We start from the raw sequence: 27,711 nt of genomic DNA, 5'->3' as shown, positions 1-27,711 counted from the left end.
TTTACCTCGATTCCAGAGAAATTAGAGAACACAGGAACTCCGCAGGCGCTACAGCAGCAATTGTGATCATGCTCTGATCCCCTCAATAGCAGGATGTTATTAAACATACTTTGGAAGACAAGGGATTAATAAGTATATCAGTTCATGTATTGTTGTCTCATCAATAAATTTATTACAAACTGTAGCATTCTTTAAAAAGTTATATTTATTCTACCATACTCTTCTGAGTCTTGTTACAGGTTTAGGTGATTTTGATGCATCATGTCCAGTGACAAGCTATTTCCTTGGGCCCAATACATGGCTTCAGGGACTACAAATGGGAACTGCACCTTGGAAATGCCTTCTGGGAACAGAAACAGACCTAGGTAAATCAGTCCATAACCTTTGATTGTTCTCCCCTTTTCTAATAAAATCTTTTATCTCTGTTCTATAAAATTTGGATTTACGGACAAATCATTAATATTTTATGTGTTCTGATATACTGATGTCATGATCATGAATGTTTCTGCTTTCCAATACAATCCACTCATGAATCTCTCTATAAGTAAAAATGTATAACATCAATACAATGTGCAGAGTGCAGTTTTCATACTGTCTCTTGCCTGTAACTGATTACATTTTCCTGCATGTTGGTGGGCAAGCAGCCCCTGCAGATCAGCCCTGCTTGATTTCTGACAGTTTACCGACAGAAGCATCTGACTTACTAAGATATTTTTTGTTGCACTCTAGGAGTAAATTATTATTGTGGTACCTGAGTGACTGATACAGCTTTAAAACATATCATGCCAAGAAACAGAAGTGGAGGGATTGCAGGTTGTCAGTAACTACTGTACATAGATGTGTACCTAGGGCTGGGAAGTAAATCACCTTATATTTCTTTACAGCTTAATTCACTTCACAGTAGATGCATTACAAAGTAATTTATTTCAACACATTTGTATGACTTGAAAGCATTTTGTATTTAAAATAGACCAGGTGGTGGTAGTTATTTGTATTGAATGCAATGAGATACCAAGTATTAAAACTACATAGTAATTATCTACTTAGCAACATTTATATAAGCTCGTCCAAAGTTACCACAACCAGAGCTTTAATTGTATGTTATTTCTGTCCAGGACTTCTCCTGTATTTTCTGCAATCAAAGACCCAAGAAGAGATCTAGTGTCTGCTAAATCATGTATGCCTTCCAAGTATGTTCTCTTGATCAACTTCAAGCTCTGCTTGTTTGCGTCTAAATTTCTATAACTACAGAGACTGGCATAAATGTACTACAGAAAAAAGACGTTTACTCTTACTACAAATGCATGTCCTTCTGAAATATTATAAAGTAAATTCCATTTGTCCATTTTAGGATGTGTTTTTATGGGTCCTACAGAGTGTATCTAAACCCCACATTTGTGTTTCAGCGTGTTTGATGTCTCAGAGCATACAGCTTTCTGGAGAAAATCATTTTTTGGCAATCTAATGGAAAGCTTGAAACATGTAAAAACACTGCAAATACCGTCATAGTCAAAAATATTGGCACCCCTGCATTTCTGTCAAATAATGCACCACTTTACCCAGAAAATTGTTGCAATTACAAATGTTTTGGCATTCTCATGTTTATTTCTTTTGTTTGTATTGGTATGACACAAGTGGGGAAACAAAAAGCCAAATCTGACACATTCCACACAAAACCCAAAAAATGGACTGGACAAAATTTTTGGCACGCTCAATTTAATATTTAGTAGTACACCCGTTGGAAAAAATAACTTAAATCAATTGCTTCCTGTAACCATCAATGAGTTTCTTACACGTCTCTACTGGAATTTTGGACCACTTCTTTCGCCAACTGCTCCAGATTTCTCAGATTGGAAGGGTTCCTTTTCCCAACTGCTGTTTTGATATCTCTCCACAGGTGCTCTATGGGATTTAGATTTGGACTCATTGTTGGCTAGTTCAGTGCTCTCCAGCATGTTGTCTTAAACCATTTCTGGGTGATTTTTGACATGTGCTTTGGGTCATTGTCATGTTGTAAAACCCATGACCTCTGACAGAATTCCAACTTACTGACACTGGGCCTTACATCGCACCCCAGAATTCTTTGGTAGTCTTCAGATTTCATAATGCCATGCACATGGTCAAGACATCCAGTGCCTAAAGCAGCCCCAAAACATCAGTGAACCTCCACCATGTTTGACTGTAGGGACTGTATTCTTTCTTTTAAAGACCTCATTTATTTTCCTGAAACCGGGAGAAAACTGGTATAAAAAAAGCTGTAATTTTGTTTTGTCTGTCCAGAGCACATTCTTCCAAAAGGATTTTGGCTTCCTCAGGTAAGTTTTGGCAAACCCCAATCTGGCTTTCTTGTTTCTGTGTTAGCAGTGGGGTCCTCCAGGGTCTCCTACCATAGCGTCCCTCATCATTCAGATGGCTATGTATAGTGCAAGCTGACACAGTTTTGTACCCTGTGCCTGAAATTCAGCTTGAATTTGTCTGAAAGTTGATCGAGGTTCTTTATCCACCAAACAATCCTTCGTTGCAATCTTTGATCAATTTTTCTCTTTCGTCCACATCCAGGGAACTTGGAATGCAAATATATCTTTCAATTTTGAGAAGGTGCCAATAATTTTGTCCAGTCCATTTTTGGAGTTTTGTGTGGAATGTGTCCGATTTGGCTTTTTGTTTCTCTGCTTTTTTGTGTCATACCAATACAAACAAAAGAAATAGACATGAGAATGCCTAAACATTTGTAATTGCAAACATTTTGTAGGCCAAGTGGCGCATTATCTAACAGAAATGTAGGGGTGGCAATATTTTTGGCCATTACTGTAGTGGCAGCTTTGTCATCTTGCTGTGTGTGCATCTTCAGTTGGTCTTTGGACTACCTATACAGTCTATTAGAAATGCAGTCTATCAGCAAATTGACGGAGCTCACACAGCAGGTTAAAAACAATACTTCTATTACAAGGCAGTGGCTTAGGCCTCATGCACCCAGTATGTTTGTTTTTTTTTCCTTCCCTGAACACCTTAGCTCCAGGCAGGAAAAAAAAAACAGGTTAAAAAATGCATCTAAAGCTGCATTTTGCAAATGCATGTAGGAGAGTCAAGAGTTTGGGCATTCATTTATTCCATTGGACAGAATATTAATTTATTCCAATTTCTGACCACTGGATTGAATGAACACTCAAGAGTTTTGGTGCCTTCAGTGTTTTCTCTGCCCAAAAGCTCCATTCCTGAATGCACAGGTTTTTTTTTTCAGCCTGTAAATGCACCTCTTCTAATACACCTGTAAAATCCTATGTGTCCATGCACATATGGGTATAACATAGAGGGGCCTTTTGAGGCAGAAAGAAAAATGTCAAACGCCTGTGCATAGCCCCCTAGAGTTGTTGGCTTGCAGGAAGAAGTAACGCCAAAACTTTTGCAACCGATTCTCAAAAAATGACCTGCTTAGAAAAACTGTTTACAATGAGAAATAAATAATTTAAAACTGACAATATTTTAAACAAAAGATTACTGAGAGGGATGATTAGGACAGGGACCAGATTGTCAAGACAGTGAAAGAACAGACAGGCTGACAAGAAGGGAAGGGAGGCATGGCTGATACAGGCAGAGTAGAGAGTGTGGAGACAATGGCCAAGAAAGAGGAAGGAAAAGAATAGCTAAGAAAGCAGGAGAAGAGGGACCATTCAGAAAAAAATGATAAAATGATGAGGCACTAGTTTTCCTAATGACCCCCAAGCTAGGGCATTGTGTACTCCAATTGGATATCAAGACATTTTCTACTCACAGCGGCCTTCACTAAAGTCTGAAGGACAGTACACTTGCTCTATGTTTAGAAACTTTGGAGACTCCTGTCTTAGAATAAAGAAAGAGAATGACAGTTGAGGAAGAGAAGCTAAAAAGGAAGGGCAGCTGAGAAGGAAAGAGTAGAAGGACATCTGAATAAAATTGGAGGAATGGCTGAGAAGGAGGGACATTATGCAACTCAGAAGGAAAAGGACAATTAAGAGAAAAGGCGTTGAAAGATGGGAAGGGAGGAGGACAGTCGAGCGGTAAAAGCAGACAAAAGGTAGAGTGTAGAAAGGAGAAAAAGGAGGACTGAGAAAGAAGGAGGAAATATTCAGTTCTTAAAGAAGGACAGTTGAGAAGACAAGAGCTGAAGGACAACCTAGCAAAAAAGGAGAGCAAGACACGTGAGAATGAAGGACAAGATTAGCTAAGAAGGAAGGAGTAGATGGAGGGGAGGGGACAGCAGTGCAGTTAAGAAGGAAGAGCAGATGGAATAAGAAGCAAGGCAGCTGAAAATGAGATATGGTAGGGATACGTGAGGAGAAGCTACAAATAGATGATGCTTGGTGCTGGAATGATGAGCACATCTGAAGAGGAAAAGTGAAAACTGACCTGTTTGGCAAAGAACTGAGAAAGATATGGAGAAAGACTATGGGAGTTTAGGTCTGGGGAACTATGGTATGGAGGAGATGTGAGGAGAATGCTGAGCTATAACGTAAAATGCACACCCTAAGTTTTTATTGTCTTCTTTTACTTGCAGGAAGTGGCCAGCTCAAAGACTTTCTGCTTCCAGCCTGAAGTGCAGAGGATCTGCCAAAGTTAGTATTGTTCGTTACTTTACTGTTGTAGTGCTTGGAGGAGATTCGATTGTTTCCCCAACTAACACCGGTGTGATTTGTCATGTGATTTGACAGTTCCAAAGCTCATGGCAAGTCGCACCATATTGGCGCCTATGAAACTGTTCAAATTGGTGCGACTCCAACTCCAAACCCTCTATTTTAGAAAAATAAAGCCTAACAGAAGTTTTAATCATTTTGTAGTTCAAAATCCATAGCACTTTTATGCTTTCCTTCACAGACTAAATATTTAATTATGGGGCAGCATTAAGACTAATGTATGGAGGCAAGTATGCAATAGATTTTTAACATCAATTGGCTTTTTTACAATGATGAACCGCAATGACCTTCAAAGTGTTGTGGGTTTCTTTTACCTGAAGAATCATCATGATGAGTAAGGGGGCTTGTCTTGGTGTCTCAAATATATACTGTAAAAGCACTGTACTATAAACATTTTTAGAATGTCTTCATATAAGGCCTTATGCATATGGAGCATAAAAAAAACACACTGCTTATACAGATATTCAGCGGGTTTTTTTTTTCGTGTCTGTTAAAGCACCTTTATGTTAGCCTATGTGGACATTTACAGAATTTGAAGAGGAGCGTTTAGAGGCAGAAAAAAACACAACAAAGGTGCTTTCTAAGAGTGTTTTGGAGCAGAAAAAATTATGATTCAGCCCAGTAGAATGCATTTACATTCAAACGCCATGCTCTCATAAAAGCACGTACATATGCTTATAAATGCGCATACATATTGTAAAATTAAAGGGTTATTTTCTGACAAATGCTGCTTATTGTAATACGCCTATGTGCATGAGGCCTAAATGTTATCAATTATGGTACACAATTTTAAAGGCTTTGACCAAATGAAGGGCTGTGCTACTGGTGTCAATTATTTTTTCAGCAAGAGTAAGCTTTAGGACAAGTTGCTGGCAATTTTATAAATAAACACTCAGGATTTGTCTATTCAATGAAAGTAAAATTAAAATAGACTTAGAAAATTTTCAGTTTAAAAATTTGCTTTACCCATATTTTATTTTCTAGACCGAAACATTTCTGGCCATATCACCTGGCTACAATATGAAGAGAACCAAGGACCATATTGAAGTGACATTAGATGAAGAGTTTTTTGGGGGTGCCATGCCAAATGTAAAATTGCCAGTCTCACCTAGGTAACTAAAATTGTAGAGAGCTATTTTTCATCCAGACTGTGCAGAAAACTTAGAATCAGTGCCGTTTATTAAAAGCATAACTGGTCTTACCGTCCTTCAAACTGCCTCTGCTTCCCATGAATTATTGCATAAAGCTATGTTAAACCCAAAAACAGAAATGCAATATATTGCATAGTACCAGTCTTTAAATTTGTTGAAAATATCAAATTTACTGACTTACTCACCAGGTGAAAATAAGAGGAAAAAAGCATAAAAAAGAAATTTAATGCACCCACCACATCAAAGAATTGGTAAGCTGAAATATGATACATTTTTGTTTTTGGATTTAATACAGTTTTAGTGTATGTATAGGCAAAACGATTTTTTTTTAGTTTTGAATACATTTTTTTTCTAGCTGTGTATCATTGGGAAAATTTTTATAAAATTTTTTAAATTTCTGTTGAGGAAATGCAACAGGAAGTTAAAGGAAATCTACCAAAGGGGAAATTCAGTTGTCCTGGAATTAGTCCCCATCAAAAGATTTTTCCTTACCCTTTGTTCTCGGGGCAACTCCAAAATTTTCGATTTCCCTTCACTCTCTTTCTAGATGACAATAGCCACCAATAAATCTATAGCTACGGTATCAACCAAACAAATATAGTATTAACTACACCCTCTAACATATAAGATCTAACTTTCACCCTTGAAAGTGCAAATCAACACTATAACAATTGACAGGAAAGGGGGAAACCCAATCCCAAAGACCACAAGCTTGAACAGTAATTTTTCTTGGCCACTGAGAAATGAGAAACCAAAAGCATGTTCCCCTTTATGGGGACCATCAGGAATGACAAAAAGAAAGTCAGTGTTCCTGGTGGAAGTGTCTGTGAGGTAGACACATACAACACTAACTGCACCCAGACAATGAAGGAAATTTCATAGCTCTCTCAACTGAAGTGAAGTTGAGAGTGCTATAGGTCAGAATTCCTAAGCCCTGATTAAAGGGGCTGTGTCTGGTGCCCAAAATGTGTCAGTTTTCTTTTACATTTATCTATTAATTAATTTTATAAATAAAAATTATGGACTCTTGGATGTTTGTTTGGCGATCTCATTGGACTGCATGTAAGTGTTTATTGATGTCCGTACCCCCATTAGGGACATTCACCTCTCAGTTTGTATTGGTGGTTATTCAACACTATAACTCCAGTATCTTAGATAAATATCCATAAATATACGTAAACTAATACACATATAGTGAACCCAAAAAATCATATAATAAATAATCCCAAAAATATCCAATACATATAAAATAAAATGAAATAAAATTATAATAAAATATTATAAGTCACTCGTGTCCAAAAAAAATATAAATAAAGTCACTCCAAACTTTGTATCCAAAAATATGCAACTTTTGAGATCCTTTGGTATTGAGCCCCTCCAATGGCTCCCAAAAGGAAAGTCGGCCATCTTTGATAGTGGAAATTCACGTCAAACAATTTGGAGGCTGCTCGGCGACCCTAGAGGTTTAAGGGCATGTGAATCAGCTTTTCTGATATTATATGAATGTAAGCAGGAAATAAAGTGTATGTGTATTAATCCCTAAATGGAATTACACCATATTTTGTTCATATATCACTCACATGGAGCAAGAGTACTTTAAGTACTATGGAGTACTTCCTTAAAAGCCATGATGACTTCTAGAAGAAGGTGGTTGATGACATCTTAAGGAGTACTATTCAGGCTTGGAGGAAAGTCGCGAGAGCGTGTTGCTTATCTCTGCAGTATTGATAAGCCGTTTTTTGTTTGTCTTTTTAGTAAGGGTATATATGCCTTACACTATAGAAGTGTACACTGTATGGTCACTTGGATTACTATATTCACAGAGTGACGCACTATCATGGTTTTACAGTGTTCACCTTTTCACCTTCATTTTTCACAGTTTTTGAAGTTGCACAGTGCATATGGTATATGGGTATGATATTGAATTTATTAAGTTAATACACTATATGAGTTTTCTTTCTTTTGAGGTAAATACTTTCCTTTTGGGAGCCATTGGAGGGGCCAAAGGATCTGAAAAGTTGCATATTTTTGGATACAAAGTTTGGAGCGACTTTATTTATATTTTTTTGGACACGAGTGACTTATAATATTTTATTATAATTTTATTTTATATGTATTGGATATTTTTGGGATTATTTATTATATGATTTTTTGGGTTCACTATATGTGTATTAGTTAACGTATTTAGGGATATTTATCTAACATACTGGAGTTATAGTGTTGAATAGCCACCAATACAAACTGAGAGGTGAATGTCCCTAATGGGGATACGGACATCAATAAACACTTACATGCAGTCCATGAGATCGCCAAACAAACATCCAAGAGTTCATAATTTTTATTTATAAAATTAATTAATAGATAAAGGTAAAAGAAAACTGACACATTTTGGGCACCAGACACAGCCCCTTTAATCAGGGCTTAGGAATTCTGACCTATAGCACTCTCAACTTCACTTCAGTTGAGAAAGCTATGAATTTTCCTTCATTGTCTGGGTGCAGTTAGTGGTGTATGTGTCTACCTCATAGACACTTCCACCAGGAATACTGACTTTCTTTTTGTCATTCCTGATGGTCCCCATAAAGGGGAACCTGCTTTTGGTTTCTCATTTCTCAGTGGCCAAGAAAAATGACTGTTCAAGCTTATGTTCTTTGGGATTGAGTTTCCCCCTTTTCTGTCAATTGCTTTCTACTAGATCAGTGAGTGCCTCTTGAATAAAAATGATGTTTTAGGGTCTAGTGGGTCCTGTCTGTAGAGAGATTGACGCCCAGCTCTCACATTGATTTATCGGTTATAATCTAGCCTAAGTTTTTTTTTCATTCAAATCCTTGAGCAGCAGACAGCCCCTGGTTTTGATATGTTGCCGTGTCTGCCTGTTAATGTTTTTAGTTATGGCTGACCACCATTCATTTCGACTGCTTTTGAGTGTCCCATTTGTATCTGAATCCTTTGTCTCTCAATGAACAAGGAAAAAAAACTATTTTTGTACCTAAAACTTTTTTATGTAAAATCAGTTTTTCAGAGTTCATTGAGAGTCACAGGCCTTTGTCTATAATCTTATTCCTAGTACTGCTTCTCTACAAAATGTAGGCCTGCTGGTACTGGGAGGGGTTAAACATGGTGTCCAAATCCTCCTGTAGGTAGTGTTCTGTCCCCACATGAAGGCGAATGAAGGTATAACTGATAATGGCTGTGTAACTTCCTACCTTCGTATCCAAGCAGTGGAGCAGACCGGACCGGCAGATTCTCAGGTTAGATGGGTCCAAACGTAAACACGGGAATGAAATCAGCGTGGGTTTATTTGGTCCAAATACAGCGACAAACAGTGATACAATACTGTAAGGTAGTAGAGGTATTGATGCTGTCCTGTGATATCTTTCCTGAGGCTAACTGCTGTTCAAAAACTGATGCCTTCACAAGCCCAGGGAATTGAATGTCCTGTCACACAGCTATAAAGCACATAAAAATGGCCGCAGGAAGTGACCAGAACCAAGGCTTGCCTAAAACCACACCCAGCAGAGGAAAAACTTTACTAGCAAAAGCAGAGGCAAGCAGCATGCAAATTCTGGTCAGCAGATGGCAGCAACAGATCAATACATAGAAACAAAAGTGGTGAAATAAGAATTGGTGATACAATGCACAGTTAAATAACAAATATGAGGAGAACAGCACAGGTAGCAGTGTAAACCAATTGTCTCTGAATCCAGTTTTCCTTAATAGACTTATACTTTTATGGTAAGTACAAAAATCCTATTTTTTTTAACCACTTGCACTCAATATTATGTCTCAGTTGCATGATGTGTAGACCTGTTATTAGCTATGCAAAAAAAAGTTTAAAAAGTATGGATGTCTGCATATTGTAATTCATCTGAGCACCAATGGAAGTAACACAAAGGGATTTTCAAAATGAACATTTAAATAGACAGCATAGAAAAAGTTTTCTTTATGTTGGTGGGGTTTTTTTTGCAAATCCAAAAACACTGTTTATTTTGTTTTTGATTTTCTATTTTTAGACCACTAGTAGACAAAAATAAGTAAGTATAACCAACATGGAGACAAGACAAAGAATGTCAGCCCTTTTTTTACTAGACATAAGAAATGATTACATACTCTGCTTACTGTCAGCTCACACACATTCTTTCTCTAATCAAAGATAATTTTCTAGGCATTAAATAACTGAGTTTGTCCTTAAAACAAAAGTGTCCCTATGTAACTGAATTCAAGAAGATGTCAAAAGCACATACTATTTGTTGTTAAAATCTAAAACAACAGCAGTATGGATTATTGCATTGGTTAGGTGATGTCAGTGGCTATTGTTGGCTGAAGATGGCAGTAGGGAACCATAAAGGGGGATCTACAGGATTTTGTGAAAAAGTAGGCACTACTTGCTGTCACACAGATATATTATTATAGTAGGTATTAACAGGGCTTACCAGATTCCTACCTTACTGCCCAACCCACAGGAGAGAGTAGTGATGTGGTGTGTTTTGTGCAGCACATAAAATGGAGGGTGTGGCAAACCTACACTAACAATGGAGCATTGTTAAAGCGGAACTTCACCCAAAAGGGGAAGTTACGCTTGATTATCACCCCCCCCCCAACTGCCACATTTGGAGCTTTTTTTTGGGGGGGAGCAAGTTCCTGGTTTTGACGCCACGGCAATCTGAGTCGGAAGTTCACCCCCCTCTTTCCCCTCTAGCCTTCTGGGACAATTTACAGGTCCCACATGACTGCGGGGCCATTCACAAATTGCAGTGCGCATACTGTAGATGCCTGCACCTGCACCTGAAGCCTACTGAAGAATCTGCTAAGGCGAGGACATCACTGGATCCCTGGACAGGTAAGTGTCCTTATTTTAAAGTCAGCAGCTACAGTATTTGTAGCTTTTAATTTTTTAGGCAAGCCTGAAGCTTCTTTTAAAAAAAAAAACAAAAACACAGGAGTGCATAAAGACTGGCAGGGTTCAAGAGTGTGCCACACACAGAGTGCAGAGTTCAGGAGTGCACTAGGAATAGGGTGCAAGATTCAGGAGTGCATTACACACAGGGTGCAGGGTTCAGGAGTGCAATACGAACAGGGTTCAAGATTCAGGAGTGCATTACACATAGGGTGCGGGGTTCAGGAGTGCACTACGAATAGGGTGCAGGGTTCAGGAGTGCACTACGAATAGGGTGCAGGATTCAGGAGTGCATTACACACAGGGTGCAGGGTTCAGGAGTGCATTACACAGGGTGCAGAGTTCAGGAGTGCACTACGAACAGGGTGCAAGATTCAGGAGTGCATTACACACAGGGTGCAGGGTTCAGGAGTGCACTACGAACAGGGTGCAGGGTTCAGGAGTGCATTACAAACAGGGTGCAGGATTCAGGAGTGCATTACACACAGGGTGCAGGGTTCAGGAGTGAACTACGAACAGGGTGCAAGATTCAGGAGTGCATTACACACAGGATGCAGGGTTCAGGAGTGCACTACGAACGGGGTGCAAAATTCAGGAGTGCATTACACACAGGGTACAGGGTTCAGGAGTGCACTATGAACAGGGTTCAAGATTCAGGAGTGCATTACACACAGGGTGCAGGGTTCAGGAGTGCACTACAAACAGGGTGCAGGGTTCAGGAGTGCACTACGAACAGGGTGCAGGATTCAGGGATACATTACACACAGGGTGCAGGATTCAGGAGTGCACTACGAACAGGGTGCAGGATTCAGGAGTGCATTACAAACAGGGTGCAGGGTTCAGGAGTGCACTACGAACAGGGTGCCGGGTTCAGGAGTGCACTATGAACAGGGTGCAGGATTCAGGAGTGCATTACACACGGTGCAGGGTTCAGGAGTGAACAACGAACAGGGTGCAAGATTCAGGAGTGCATTACACACAGGATGCAGGGTTCAGGAGTGCACTACGAACAGGGTACAAGATTCAGGACTGCATTACACACAGGGTGCAGGGTTCAGGAGTGCAATGCGAACAGGGTTCAAGATTCAGGAGTGCACTACGAACAGGGTGCAGGGTTCAGGAGTGCACTACGGACAGGGTGCAGGATTCAGGAGTGCATTACACACAGGGTGCAGGATTCAGGAGTGCATTACACACAGGGTGCAGGGTTCAGGAGTGCATTACACACAGGGTGCAGGGTTCAGGAGTGAACTACGAACAGGGTGCAAGATTCAGGAGTGCATTACACACAAGATGCAGGGTTCAAGAGTGCACTATGCACAGGGTACAGGGTTCCAGAATGTGTTAAGTACAGAGTGCAGGGTCCAGGAGTGCACTATGCATGAAGTGGGAAAGGTTCAAGAGTGCACTATGCATGAAGTGGGAAGGGTTCAAGAGTGCACTATGCATGAATTGGGAAGTTCAGGCATCTGCTGCGTACGGAGTTCTGGAGTGCGCTACATAGGTTTCAGCCTTCTTCCACAGCTCCTTACCTTCATCCCCTATCCATATCTCATTTCTGCACCCTTCCTCAGTTCCAACCTGTGCACAACCGCCCCCATCCCTAACCTTTGCATTCACACCCTCTCATCTTCACCCACCCCCCCCCCCTTATAAACGTCACCCATATGCTAACCTTTCACATCTAAGCAACCAGCCCAGCTCTAGTAACCAACGTGGCTTCCTTTTCACACACAGTGCACTCTCATTTGCTGCTCTGATTTACCCCACTAGGCAAGAGGTGGAGATCACAGTACAGCTCACCACCCCTTCTGTCTATGAACGCACTACACTTGGCCAAAAGCCCTTGTTCCAGCTCTGAGTTCAGGGGCAGGGAGGTTTCTCTGAGGGAGAACCAGGCTTCTGTATTTAGAAGTAAAAGAGGAGAGCGCTGAGCCTACGGCGAGCACCAGAAGTAACTGCTAGTAGTTCTGCTACTTTCCTGCTCAAGAAAAGCCATGGGTGGTACACCAACCATCAGTTGGTGCTGCAGGCAAATTGCGGAATTGCTACTCCCTGGAAAAAGGTTCTGGGATTGGGGTACACTGAGAAACATGGAAACAAAATAAATATACGGTATATATATTTATACACTTTTATATTTTTCAAGGACACCTGCTCTTATTGCCTACAATTAACTGATACTATAATTACAACATTTAAAATCAGTGTAAAACAACAAAAGGAACAAAATATGGAAAGTAATCTATGGCAAATTTCCACAAACAAATTTCTTACTTTCTACAGGATCTAACAGAAAATATAAATTTAAAGTTACTATTTTGGGCCACTCTGGAGCAAGTTTCTTTGTTTTACCAGGTGGCCAACTGTGTCCCATTAGCCATCTAGTGTGACTTCACTGCACCAAGGCACTTTTATTGGGCAAGTAGATGGCAGTGGGTGCGACTAGGACCTATACCTAAAATTAGAAACAAAGTAAAAACTAATTTCAGAAAGGCATTACCTGGCTAATAAAGGTAATATAATGTATGCTGCTAAGCTAGATCTTTTCCTTCAAAAGTGGCATTCTTAAGCTTGAAGTCTAGAAAGCTGCATTTGGGCATAAAGCTGAAATAGGTGCCCTTAGTGTTGTTAAGTGCTGATCACTGAAGTTTAATTATGTATTAAATGGATAGTTGATACCGATGGGCTTAAAGCTGAAGAAGGTCTCCTGAGTGTTCCTTATCTGGTGATTACACAAGCTTTGTGATGTTAATCATATGATTTTAGTTCCCAAATGTCATTTTCAAAATTGGCTTGCAAGCTGTTGACAATGTTATTCTATATTGTTGCTTGCATATAACTGTGCTTCTCACACGATCATCATCTGCATGACTTGGCTTTGCTTCCACATTCACTGATAAGTAACATGCTAACACATTTCTGTGATTTGTATTATTTGAAATCTTGCTTAGAAGCTTCACAGTGTGGCTGACTAATCAGCACTGCATGGGAAATGTAAAATGATCAGTATGTGACAACAGAAAAATATTTAAATGTTCACACTGACCCCCCCATAGACAAAATGAGCAAACAAGTTCACAGAAGCCAAAGAAGAAAGAAAAAGCATTAATAAGGTATGTGCAGTAGATGGCTTAAAGTGGTTGTAAACTCTTACATATACTCATTGAAGTGATAGGCCTGAAACAAATGCTCCTATATAAGTTGTTCCTGTCTATCTACAGTCTTTTCTTCTCTACATCCGTTCAAAGTGCTGCATTTATAAAGCTTGTCTGAGAATTCAGAAAAAAAGGGGTGAAGAGCTGAAGTTACACTCTGCAAAGCTCAGTGAGAAGAGTTCTGAGAGCTGATTGGAGGGAATAGACACTCCACTCTCCATACAGCTCCCAGACACAGAGCTGAGGTTGTCAATCTGCTGGAGGTCCCTCCCCTGTCAACTTTTTTCACTTGGATTTAGGAAAACTTGTCACAAGTGATTCATGGTGATAGCAGAGGAAGGAGGCAGCAGACAGAAATTACACTTAGTGCGCGTAATTGAAGCAAGTACATCCTATAGAGGGGTATGCTTTGTTTATATTTTATGTCTGAGGTTTACAACCACTTTAAAGTTTAAAGAAACTAGACAAACATACAAAAAAACAGAAAAAGATTTACCATATACTGTATGTATAGGTATTTACTATATACTGTATGTATATGTATTTACTATATACTGTATGTATATGTATTTACTATATACTGTATGTATATGTATTTACTATATACTGTATGTAAAGCAGGAACAAACTCAATTCACAGAACAATCCACCCAAAATTGAAATTTTTTTCAGTGAACTCCAATAGATTAAATATTTGATTGGCGCAAGAGTAATGCTGCATATGCATCACTAAAGGGAAAGTCATGAGATCCTCTGCAGTTCAAGTAATACAGGGTGAGCACAAAAGCAGTCCTTGATTTCCAACAGATATGGAATGTAGCTTTATTGGAACATTCTTACAGATTGGTGGCTACAGTTGCATCAACTCATAAATTTTCATGTGGTATCAGTTGGTAACTTTGGCCAGTAGTGGTTTGTTCGTCAAAGATAAATGGGCCGTACACAGTCTGCTCTGATATGGCACGTAACACAATCATTTTTGGAGAGTCACGTTCAACCTCCTGGGTGGTATGTGGATTCTCACTCCTCACATTGTGCCTGTTGACCTTCCTACTTAAGTGGAAGGTCGATTCATCACTGAAAATGATCTTTGACAGCAGGTTATCATCATTTTCCATTAGCACCTGGAGATTTCTGCAAAATTCAAGTCGCTTTTCATTGTCTTGCAGGTGTAGCTTATGGACCAATTGCAGCTTGTAAGGGTGAAACTGCAAGTGTTTGCATAAGATCTTGCTTACCGTACTTTGCGAGACGTGCAATTCTCAGCTAGCTCTGCGCGTTGACCTCTTGGGGCTGCACAAAAAGGCTTCTCTGATGCTATCAGCAACTTGCTCGGAGACTGATGGTCAGCCTGGATGTCCCTCTCTCTGATCACAGATGCGTCCTTTCTCAATTAAACTGTTGTACCATTTCAAATTGGACTTTTTAGTAGGCAGAACTACAATCTACAATTTGCGTGTGAAAGCAAATTAAAACACTGATCAGCTGAGTTGCTGTGGGGTGAGCACCATGTTGGATTTGATTGCCCTCTGGCGATGGGAGGCGTGCATGGAGATTATGCCACAGAAAAAAGAAATGATTTGAGTTAAAGCAGAAATCTGAAATTTTTTTATATTTTTTTGCCCGTTCAGTGAGGCTATGCTGGCACTGCATGGGTTAAATTCTTTTTTTGTTCTAGGGGAGAGGACACAGAAAATATACTCACCTGACTTGCCGATCCTTTGCGTACAAGACCAGATCCTGGGCTCCTCTGCAGCCGGTCTTGTAAATGGACTTTTCCTGATGTCACCATGCTCAAAGCATACTCCATGGACAGGAACAATCCACCGCTGGACCGTGGGGGAGCACAGTTTTCTGTAGGATCAGCAGGTCAGGTGAGTATGAGCTTAGTCCTAACGCCTAGAAGAAACGAGCAGCTGATGCACGCAGTGGGGGCACAGCCCCACTGTATGGTAAAAACAAAAAGGAGTGTTTTTGTGCTCACCCTGTATGATGCAGTCTCCTTTTTCTTTTCAAACAGTTGACTGGTTTACTCTATATAAATCTAGCAGTATGATGATACCTATAGTGCATTCAGATTTAACACAACACAAAAGGGCGTAAGGTGTCCCAATGGCTTCATGATTCACCTGCGTCTATGGTGGATGATCTTGAAATACAGGCAAACTCTGACCTCCTGTGGCTATGCCATAATTGCAGCTGGGTTTGGAGACACAGAACTAAAGCTGTTCTATAGTTCTCTTGAGTTCTTGTTTTGTAATTATAAGTGTGCATTAAAGACAAATAACCAACAAATTTGCACACATTAGAAATATATTTCCATTATCAAGAATTTTTTTTCATTTTGCAGTCAAGGTTTTGTGGAAGATTTACAGGAGCAAATTGCTAAGCTGACTGCACTGCTAGAGCAGGAAACATCAGAAAACCAGAAAACACGGATACGAGTGAGTAAACCATTTTGTTTCTTTTACAAAATCAAACATATTAAACTTTAATGTGACAATGCAATTAGTATTGACACACAGTACGGTGCTCCATACAATCAGATTTCAGTTTAAACCAACCCTATCAGCTAAGTCTGAATTCTTAAGCCAGCCCTACATGGAACAAATCTCAGCTGGTTTAGCAAGGGCTGGCAGAAATTCGATCCATCTATGGGCAAGCTGGTTGTAGTGAAGTTAATGCATTGTTTGGCTTCAGTACAACCAGCCTGTTGGATTTTTTTGTATGCAATCACTGCCAATAGCTATAGTAGCCAACAGCAGCAATCATTGTATTCTGCAGGCAGAGAAGGATCCCCGCTGGCAGAATATATTAGCATTGCAGGAGAGATTCCCCCATCAACGCTGACTGTGTTGATGGGGGAGTTTAGCGATTTTCTTTCCTGCAACTGTGGTTGCAGAAAAGAAAATGACATCATCTATGGCTTGCCTTAGACTCACAATAACCTGATTGTCAATCCTCTCTTATACACTTAGGCATATGATGTTATTTCTGGCTGTCTGTAGGAGGTTGCCCATTAAGAAAATTGCTTCTTCAGTATATACCTCTGTTTCAGATACCCAGCCCCACTCCTAGCTTAATGTCTGAAAGAGGCTTCATATACGGAGGAAGTCCTTAGTTGATGATTTGCAGAGGAAAATTCTTTGGTCTTAATCGAAAACATAAAACCTCTATGGCAAAGGGATATTTTTACATAAAAGCCCTACTTTGTAACAAGGCACTTCACTTTGGGTGTCAAATCACCTTCCATTCACTTCTGTATGATTGCTTTGTGCCTATTTGTCTCTGACATGAAAACAGTCCCTTTTTTTTAGTTCCATATTAGGTCTTTTCTGGCACTCCCTGTCAACATGAAAAAAGTTAATTGCCACCCAAAACAGGACAATCTCCCTTCCAAGGACAGCAAAATCCTTTTTCCTTATGGTGGCATTTCTCTCCATAAGTCTCAAGGAAATTTGTTGCTCTCTCTCTGTGCCGGATGCCGCTAACAATAGGGATGGAGTGGAATTTTGGAAATCTTATATCAAAGACCTAGATGGTATTCTGAACTATTTTACTGTTCATATGCCTTAAGAGTTTGGCAAATGCTACCATCTCATTGTACGCCAAATTACCGGTATACAGCACCTACCCACCCTGTGTGTCGTGGGTCCCTTAACACCTTTTTATTTTTGGCTGAAACTTGACTTTAGTGAGTAGACTCAAAATTGTGTCTGGCTTTAGGGAAGGGATGACTGAATTGGTTAATACTTAATTCTGGAAATTCATGTCGTAAAGTGATTTCCAATTTGGTCATCGTGTAAAATGTGCATTGCATGTTTTAAACAGCATACAGTTTAATAAAATGTGAATTTAATGGCCATATTATTGGGGCAATATAAGTTGTTTTGTTTTCTTTTATGCGTACAATTTTGATGTCAGGTTCTTATTTGTAATTCCTTTCTGACCTAGAATTTTAAAGGCCTATAAAGATCAAGTGAACAATTTAATTGCCTCATCGTTCTTTGACTTCAAGGTCTTTGTGTTTTGCTCTTTTTTGTTTTACTGTTCATTAAAACACACCCAGTAAACTGAAAATAACATACTGAAATATGTACATATATAAATATTTCCATGACCTCATCAGAGCTTGATGTTGAACCATAACTTGTACTCTGAGATAGTGCCTAAAGCTGAACTCCAGGTATGATCTGTATTGTATACTTATAATGGTCCAGTTTGGGACAATGTAAGTATACATTGTCCATTTCTGAGGGATCACTAGGAAAGCTGACAGTCACTGTAGCTGGCACTACTAAAGTGATAGCAATGATCTTCTGGGTTGTGTGCCAAGTGAATTATCTGCACACTGACTACAGCTAATCACTCACTCGACACTGTTGCTATTCACAGAACATCTTGTATTTTTTTCAGTTAACAGTAGGATGAGTTGGAGGTAATGAAATTGCTGCCCTTCTTCTCCACCTTGCCCAATCAGAGAACCCCTTATATTCATTACAAAAATACAAGGCATTCTGTGATTAGCAGTATTGCTGATCAAATGACCACCAGTGGTCACCAGCAATACAGATCATACCTGGAGTTCAGCTTTAGGTCCTATCTCAGGTTTGATAACAGGGATCATGTTTTAGTTCAACAGCAAGCTCTAATGAGATCATGAAAATGTACATATATGTACATATATATTTCAATATATATATATATATATATATATGATAAAGATAAAACCTGCCTCAGTGGATAAATTAAAGTGATTGTAAAGAGATTAAAGAGATTTTTTTTAATTAACAAGCATGTTATACTTGTTATACAATGGTTTTGTATAACCAGCACTCCTGGCTCCACTCCCTTGCCAAGCATCTCTATAGCAAGCCAGTTGGTATGGGGGTACTTGTGCGAGTTCCATCTCAAGCTACGCTGTGTGTGTTAATAGACATATAGCATGGCTTGGCCCCATTCCCCACTCTAACTAAGGAGTTACAGGCTGTGATTGACAGCCGAAGAAGCAATGGCTCCCACTGCTGCCTCCATGGCCAGTGAGACAAGAGAGAATGGAAAAATCCACTGCTCTCGGGCCCTGTGCTGGATTGAGATCAGGTCAAGTAAGTATAGGGGGGGAGCTGCACGCAGAACGTTTTTTTAACCCTAATGCATATAATGCATTAAGGTAAAACAATGTCTACCTTTACTACCACTTTAAGGGCAGGTTTACCTGGAGGGAGCCCATTCATTCTCAAGGCACAGGGACACAGTAGAAGCCAGGCAAGAGCACAATGGCAGCTGAAGGTGTCCAGTGTGTTCCTATGCCAAATCCAGTAAGCAAGCTGTACAAGAATGACAACCACCCCAATTCCTAACTAACTTTTGAAGTAAGATGCACTTGAACGGGCATTGCACTGCACAAACAAGCAACAAGTGGTGGTTGCCATTCTTGTATAGCTTGCTCACAGGATTTGATGTAGAGACACATGGGACACCTTCAACTGCCATTTTGCTCTTGCCTGACTTCTAATGTGTCCCTGTGCCTTTAGTGAGGAATGGGCTCCCTCCAAGCATACCTGCCCATATTTTTCCACTGCTACATTCGCTCCAACTTGGAGACTCTCAAATTTAAAAGAAAAAGTATGGGGTGGCTTTTTTTTTTTCAAATCATGCTTACCTAGGTGGATGTAGCATTGGTCCAATGCTGCATCTGTCCCCCATCGGCTCTAATCGCTGAGTTCTCACCGCGACTGTGAGCAGAGATCAGTGACTGTCAGTCACCGTTGTTTGCTCTGCCCCCCGCACTCACCAGATTGCTGGGCTGTGGAGGGGAAGGAGTGGCTGGCTCAGGCTCTTAGCAGATCACTGTAAGGCTGAGCCAGGTGCCACTCCAGACTCTGGGGTGGATCCCGACTTTAATGTCGGGATCTTTCCCCAGCCTGAACTGGCTGAGTGACATCAGCTGTCAGCCTGCTGTCAACTGAAAATGGGTCACAGGAGGGCAGAATTACTGTGATCCACAGGAGAAGTACAGGAAAAGGGCTTTGTTATTCTACTTCTCCTTTAAGAGTTAGGACTGCAGTATACAGAGGAGCTTTGGCAAGGCAGTGCAGCTTCTACATCTATTTACAAATGTGTGCATCTAAAACCTCTGTTTATACTGTAAATTGTTAGACGGGCAATTTTTTCTGCAATGTAGGTAAGCTGGTAAGGGTGCTTGTAAACTTTTTGTTTGTACTGTCTGTTGAAGTGCTTGCGCTAGCTAGTTTCTACCAAACACCTTAAGTCTATGTTTTGAGTATTTTGAGGATACAGGGATGAGTGGGGGTTTGGGGAATATGAGGTTGTAGTTTTTAATTGTTTTAGTGTACTTTTTTTTAACTTTTATGACAATGCAGCGTGGAACTGTGAGAAAAATAGGCTCATAAACTATTCTATTAAATTGTTTTGTCACTGGTAAGTTCGTAAAGTTGAGAGCTTTATCATTAATTTTTAGCAATAAACTTTCCCACAGCTTTTAGATCAGTTTTGCTGTTACTTCCATGGGTAACTGCCAAAACTTTTTTTCTTTCAAATTGAAATGAATCAGATTGGTGCTATTTCTGTATTTAAGCCAAGCTAAATGTAAAGTAAAACATTCAATAACACATCCAAAATATATTAAGCCATAACATTGTGTCACTGATGCTGTCTATGAAAATCCTACTGTTTGGTAGTATCACAAACACTTTAATGGCATCTACCAAACAGATAATTTACCACTTGCCAACCACAGGTGGTTTTATAGAGGGCCTGGACCTCAAGTGGTTTAAAACAAGCTCACAGCTGCAGCAGCAGTCATGAACTTGGTACGTTTTTTTTTTTTCAGCCTGCCCCTTGCTATGCAGTAAGAGTGATCCTGGAGGCTGTAAAGATGCTTGATCACATTTATGGTATTTTGAAGTTGCCACACCTTTGGGGACCATGGTAAATGATGTCAGAGCAGATCTGCGAACATTCTTTTTTCAGTCTGCTCTGTGATCAATAAAACCAGAGCTTCCAGGTTCAGATGACAGGTAAACAACCGATCAAGCACAGTTCTGTATGTGATCAGCAGCATTGTGTGCAAAAAAATTGAAAAAATGCTCCAGACAAAAAGTGGTTAAAGTGGTAGTAAACTCATTTTTTAGACTTTTACTTACAGGTAAGCTTATAATAAAGCTTACCTGTAGATAAAATAAATATCTCTTAAACATCCACCATTTAGGAGATATTCTAGTGAGTGGCAGCCTGTGACATCACCTGAAGGAACGGCATACCCCTGCCGTTCCTTCAGTTCCTTCAGAGCTGTGTGCCGCTGCCTTAACTCCTGCGCACATTCGCTGGAGTGGCATCATCTTGGCTTCAGCTATTTAAGTGGCTGCAGCCCGGGAACCCGGAAGGAAGACCAGGTGAAGATGAAAACCTCTGCTGCGGTGACAGCTCACCGCTGGAGGGCTTTGTTTTCAGGTAAGTCTTTTATAATGACATTATCTTGCAGGGCAAAATCTTGCCAGCCCCCGATGCCTTTTTGACAACACAATTGACAGAAGTTTTATAAGCCCCATAATTGTCCATAATTTAACAGCAGGATTCACCCCCTCATACTCTTCAATGTTATTCGCTGCTAAATTTGGGTTTGGCAAATTACCCACAGGATTTAATGACATCCCCAGGGCTGGTTCTAGACTATTTTGCGCCCTAGGCAAGACCAACTACTTGAGCCTCCCCAGAGACCAGATATAGTGAATGCAGGGTCCTGGGTTTAGTAACACTTTAATCGTATAATAAAGTTTATCTGTGAATATCTCCTAAACAGGAGATGTTAGCATGTTTTGCAGCCAGTGACATCACTGGTGCATGCGCACTGCACTCTGAATTGAATGTGCTGTAAATCCAGAGCTCTGTCCCTCGACCGTGACTATGCATGCACCTAAGTGACATCATCACGGCTCAGCCATTCAAATGGCCGGAGCCCACAAGCCCAGAAGGAAGACCGGGTAAAGATGGAAGGAGAAAGAAGTAGGTGCTTTTAAGTGTAATAGGAGATTTATTATGACACAAAAGATAAAAAGACTAGAGCGTAGTAAAATGTCAGCTTGCCAGTCCATATGAACACCAATCTATTCCTGTTGATAGGGATATGGTCTCTAGCAGCACACTGACCAGCAGTGCTGAGCGGTGTATGGCCACCAGGAACTTCCAGAACCATGCTGGAACGCAGCTGGAAGTGACGTCAAGGGGGGTGGCAATGCGTTTTTCGGAGAATGTGCTATTGCCCCTTCCTCAGACCTAATGCCCAGGACAACAGGACAACTATATATAGTAACAATGGAAGGGGGAGCTACAGTGGTAAATGGCACTGCGATTTTAGCTAAAGAATAGCTGGGAGCATACACAAAAGGATATCGGTGTACATAAGAAACAATACTATATAAAATTACAACATTAATGAATAACTATATATATACAGTCAGGTCCATAAATATTGGGACATCAACACAATTCTAACATTTTTGGCTCTATACACCACCACAATGGATTTGAAATGAAACAAAAAAGATGTGCTTTAACTGCAGACTCTCAGCTTTAATTTGAGGGTATTTACATCCAAATCAGGTGAACGGTGTAGGAATTACAACAGTTTGCATATGTGCCTCCCACTTCTTAAGGGACCAAAAGTAATGGGACAGAATAATAATCATAAATCAAACTTTCACTTTTTAATACTTGGTTGCAAATCCTTTGCAGTCAATTACAGCCTGAAGTCTGGAACGCATAGACATCACCAGACGCTGGGTTTCATCCCTGGTGATGCTCTGCCAGGCCTCTACTGCAACTGTCTTCAGTTCCTGCTTGTTCTTGGGGCATTTTCCCTTCAGTTTTGTCTTCAGCAAGTGAAATGCATGCTCAATCGGATTCAGGTCAGGTGATTGACTTGGCCATTGCATAACATTCCACTTCTTTCCCTTAAAAAACTCTTTGGTTGCTTTTGCACTATGCTTTGGGTCATTGTCCATCTGCACTGTGAAGCGGCGTCCAATGGGTTGTGAAGCATTTGGCTGAATATGAGCAGATAATATTGCCCAAAACACTTCAGAATTCATCCTGCTGCTTTTGTCAGCAGTCACATCATCAATAAATACAAGAGAACCAGTTCCTTTGGCAGTCATACATGCCCACGGCATGACACTACCACCACCATGCTTCACTGATGAGGTGGTATGCTCAGGATCATGAGCAGTTCCTTTCCTTCTCTATACTCTTCTCTTCCCATCACTCTGGTACAAGTTGATCTTGGTCTCATCTGTCCATAGGATGTTGTTCCAGAACTGTGAAGGCTTTTTTAGATGTTGTTTGGCAAACTCTAATCTGGCCTTCCTGTTTTTGAGGCTCACCAATGGTTTACATCTTGTGGTGAACCCTCTGTATTCACTCTGGTGAAGTCTTCTCTTGATTGTTGACTTTGACACACATACACCTACCTCCTGGAGAGTGTTCTTGATCTGCTCAACTGTTGTGAAGGGTGTTTTCTTCACCAGGGAAAGAATTCTTCAGTCATCCACCACAGTTGTTTTCCGTGGTCTTCCAGGTCTTTTGGTGTTGCTGAGCTCACCGGTGTGTTCCTTCTTTTTAAGAATGTTCCAAACAGTTGTTTTGGCCACGCCTAATGTTTATGATATTTCTCTGATGGGTTTGTTTTGTTTTTTCAGCCTAATGATGGCTTGCTTCACTGATAGTGACAGCTCTTTGGATCTCATCTTGAGAGTTGACAGCAACAGATTCCAAATGCAAATAGCACACTTGAAATGAACTCTGGACCTTTTATCTGCTCATTGTAATTGGGATAATGAGGGAATAACACCCACCTGGCCATGGGACAGCTGAGAAGCCAATTGTCCCATTACTTTTGGTCCCTTTTCAAGTGGGAGGCACATATGCAAACTGTTGTAATTCCTACACCGTTCACCTGATTTGGATGTAAATACCCTCAAATTAAAGCTGACAATCTGTAGTTAAAGCACATCTTGTTTGTTTCATTTCAAATCCATTGTGGTGGTGTATAGAGCCAAAAATGTTAGAATTGTGTTGATGTCCCAATATTTATGGACCTGACTGTATATATATATATATATATATATATATATATATATATATATATATAAAAGAGGATGATATGGGCAAATGCATAAAGAGATATATAAAAAAAAAACACTGTGTATATAAAAAAAATAAAAGAGAAACGAGGCTAATTTTTAAAAAACATACTTCATCAATAATAAAACAGAATATCTACCAAAACCATGCAAGAGATTAAAAGGATTTGAGAATATAGATAGAAACCTAAAGGCCTAGCTATGAGGGTATCTTATCTACAGTTGCAAGAAAAAGTATGTGAACCCCTTGGGATTACGTGGAGTTTTGCATGAATTGGGCATAAAATTTGATCTGAATGTCATCTAAGTCACAACAATAGAAGAACACAGTCTGCTGAACATAATACTACACAAACATTAGATGCTGCCATGGTTTAATTGCACATAACATGTAAACATTCACAGTGCAGGGAGGAAAAAGTATGTGAGGCCCTAGCTTAATGACTTCTCCCAGAGTTAATTGGAGCCAGGAGTGAGCCAACCTTGACTCCAATCAGTGTGATGATATTGGATGTGTTGCTGACAGCTGTCCTGCCCTTAAAAAACACACACCTGTTTTGGGTTTACTGGTTTCAAAAAGCACTGTCTGATGTGAACCATGCCTTGCAGAAAAGAGCTCTCAGAAGACCTACGATCAAGAATTGTTGACTTGCATGAAGCTGGAAAGGGTTACAAAAGTATCTCCAAAAGCCTTGATGTTCATGTGTCCACAGTAAGACAGACTGTCTACAAATGGAGAAAGTTTAGCACTGTTGCTACTCTCCCTAGGCATGGTCGTCCTGTAAAAATGACTGCAAGAGCACAGCGCAGAATGCTGCATGAGGTAAAGAAGAATCCCAGAGTGTCAGCTAAAGACCTACAGAAATCTCTGGCACATGCTAACACTTTTGTTGACACATCTACAATAAGGAAAACATTAAACAAGAATGGAGTACATGGGAGGATACCACGGAGGAAGCCATTGCTGTCCAAAAAGAATATTGCAGCACGTTTGAAGTTTGCAAAAGAGCACCTGGATGTTCCACAGCACTACTGGCAAAATATACTGTGGACAGATGAAACCAAGATTGAGTTGTTTGGGAAGAACACAAAACACTATGTGTGGAGAAAAAAAGGCACAGCACACCAACATCAAAACTTCATCCCCAAGGTAAAACCTGGCGGAGGGAGCATCATGGTTTGGGGCTGCTTTGCTGCCTCAGGGCCTGGAAGGATTGTTGTCATTGATAGGAAAATGAATTCCAGAGTTTATCAAGACATTTTGCAGGAAAACGTACGACTATCTGTCCGCCAACTGAATCTCCGCAGAGGATGGGTGATGCAACAGGACAATGACCCAAAGCATACAAGTAATTCAACAAAACAATGGCTGCAACAGCACAGAATACGCCTTCTGGAGTGGCCCAGTCAGAGTCCTGACCTCAACCCGATTGAAATGCTGTGGCATGACCTTAAGAGGGCGATTCACACCAGACATCTCAAGAATATTGCTACACTGAAACAGTTTTGTGAAGAGGAGTGGTCCAAAATTACTCCAGATCGTTGTGCAGGTCTGATCTGCAACTACACGAAATGTTTGGTTGAGGTTATTGCTGCCAAAGGAGGGTCAACCAGTTATAAAGTCCAAAGGTTCACATACTTTTTCCTCCCTGCACTGTGAATGTTTACATGTTATGTGCAATTAAACCATGGCAACATCTAATGTTTGTGTAGTATTATGTTCAGCAGACTGTGTTCTTCTATTGTTGTGACTTAGATGACATTCAGAGCACATTTTATGCCCAATTCATGCAAACCTCCACATAATCCCAAGGGGTTCACATACTTTTTCTTGCAACTGTATATTTTAGAACTGACTGTGAAGAATAATTCACATGTAGAATTTAAAAAAATATCCAATTAAACAGAATGAGGAAAAAAATATTTGACCTGAAATAAAGAGAAAATGTATAAGATAAAACATGTAAGCCCTGTTAGCGGTGACAGCACTTCGCTAGAGGACTTTGTTTTACAGGTAAGTCTTTCATAATGTGCCAGTATGTGATGCATGCTAGCACATTATGACATTGACCGACAGGAGAACCAAAATTTTTTTTTTGGTAAAGTTTATTACCGCTAATGATTCCAAACATAAGCAATATTTATTTCCACCACTTGACAATTTGGAAAGGATAGTTATGATGAAATATAATAAACGGAACACTGCTAAAATGAATGATACATGTAAGTGAACTGACCCTAATGATTTGTAAAATATTAAAAACCATCCCACTGGATAGAATTGTTGCAACACTTCTGTGGAGATCCAATGTTTTGGGAGCATACACAAAAGGATATCGGTGTACATAAGAAACAATACTATATAAAATTACAATATTAACAATAGCAGCAATATTAATGAATAACTATATATATATATATACAGTGGGGATCGAAAGTTTGGGCACCCCAGCTAAAAATTTGTATTAATGTGCATAAAGAAACCAAGGAAAGATGGAAAAATCTCCAAAAGGCATCAAATTACAGATTAGACATTCTTATAATATGTCAACAAAAGTTAGATTTTATTTCCATCATTTACACTTTCAAAATAACAGAAAACAAAAAAATGGCGTCTGCAAAAGTTTGGGCACCCTGCAGAGTTAATATCTTGTACTGCCCCCTTTGGCAAGTATCACAGCTTGTAAACACTTTTTGTAGCCAGCCAAGAGTCTTTCAATTCTTGTTTGAGGTATCTTTGCCCATTCTTCCTTACAAAAGTCTTCCAGTTCTTTGAGATTTCTGGGCTGTCTGTCACGCACTGCTCTTTTAAGGTCTATCCATAGATTTTCAATTATGTTGAGGTCAGGAGATTGTGAAGGCCATGGCAAAACCTTCAGTTTATGCCTCTTGATGTAATCCCCCGTGGATTTCGAGGTGTGTTTAGGATCATTATCCATTTGTAGAAGCCATCCTCTCTTTAACTTCAGCTTTTTCACAGATGGCAGCAAGTTACCATCTAAAATTTGCTGAAATTTTATTGAATCCATTTTTCCTTCTACTCGTGAGATGTTCCCTGTGCCACTGGCTGCAACACAACCCCAAAGCATGATTGATCCAACCCCATGCTTAACAGTTGGACTGAGGTTCTTTTCATTAAATTCTGTGCCCCTTCTTCTCCAAAGGTACCTTTGCTCATTCCGGCCAAAAAGTTCAATTTTAACCTCATCGGTCCACAGAACTTGTTTCCAAAATGCATCAGGCTTGTCTATATGTTCATTTGCAAAGTTCAAACAATGATTTTTGTGGTGAGGACGTAGAAGAGGTTTTCTTCTGATGACTCTTCCATGAAGACCATATTTGTACAAGTATCTCTTTATAGTGGAATAGTGTACCACAACTCCAGTGTCTGCCAGATCTTTCTGGAGGGATCGTGCAGTCAAACGTGGGTTTTGAATTGTTTTTCTCACAATCCTGCGAGCTGTTCTGTCTGATATTTTTCTTGGTCTTCCAGATCTTGCTTTAACTTCCACTGTTCCTGATGACTGCCATTTCTTAATTACATTCCGAACAGAGGATATTGACATCTGAAAACGCTTTGCTATCTTCTTATAGCCTTCTTCAGCTTTGTGAGCATCAACTATTTTCAGTTTCAGTTTTCTAGACAACTGCTTAGAAGAACCCATGGTGCTGATT

The 27,711-nt window shown here is 40.0% G+C and overlaps 1 protein-coding gene across 1 annotated transcript in view; it reads left to right on the top strand.

Annotated features, from left to right (window-relative positions):
• Positions 1-234: 234 nt before the first annotated feature.
• FLACC1 (flagellum associated containing coiled-coil domains 1) overlaps positions 235-27,711 on the top strand; it is a 50,790-nt gene continuing 23,313 nt past the window's right edge. The window contains exons 1-7 of the mRNA XM_089672701.1: positions 235-365; positions 1,116-1,190; positions 4,535-4,592; positions 5,655-5,782; positions 9,835-9,855; positions 13,778-13,834; positions 16,227-16,320. Coding sequence (XP_089528827.1) covers positions 262-365; positions 1,116-1,190; positions 4,535-4,592; positions 5,655-5,782; positions 9,835-9,855; positions 13,778-13,834; positions 16,227-16,320 — 537 coding nt within the window. The 5' untranslated portion in view covers positions 235-261. The remainder of the gene's footprint in view (positions 366-1,115; positions 1,191-4,534; positions 4,593-5,654; positions 5,783-9,834; positions 9,856-13,777; positions 13,835-16,226; positions 16,321-27,711) is intronic.

This window comes from Staurois parvus, unplaced genomic scaffold (assembly GCF_062004578.1).
Source record: "Staurois parvus isolate SC_StPar_1 unplaced genomic scaffold, SC_StPar_1.0 ptg000011l, whole genome shotgun sequence".
NCBI classification, from domain to species: domain Eukaryota; kingdom Metazoa; phylum Chordata; class Amphibia; order Anura; family Ranidae; genus Staurois; species Staurois parvus.
The sequence above is the reverse complement of the archived record's forward strand: the minus strand, read 5'-3'. Positions and strand labels throughout refer to the sequence as shown.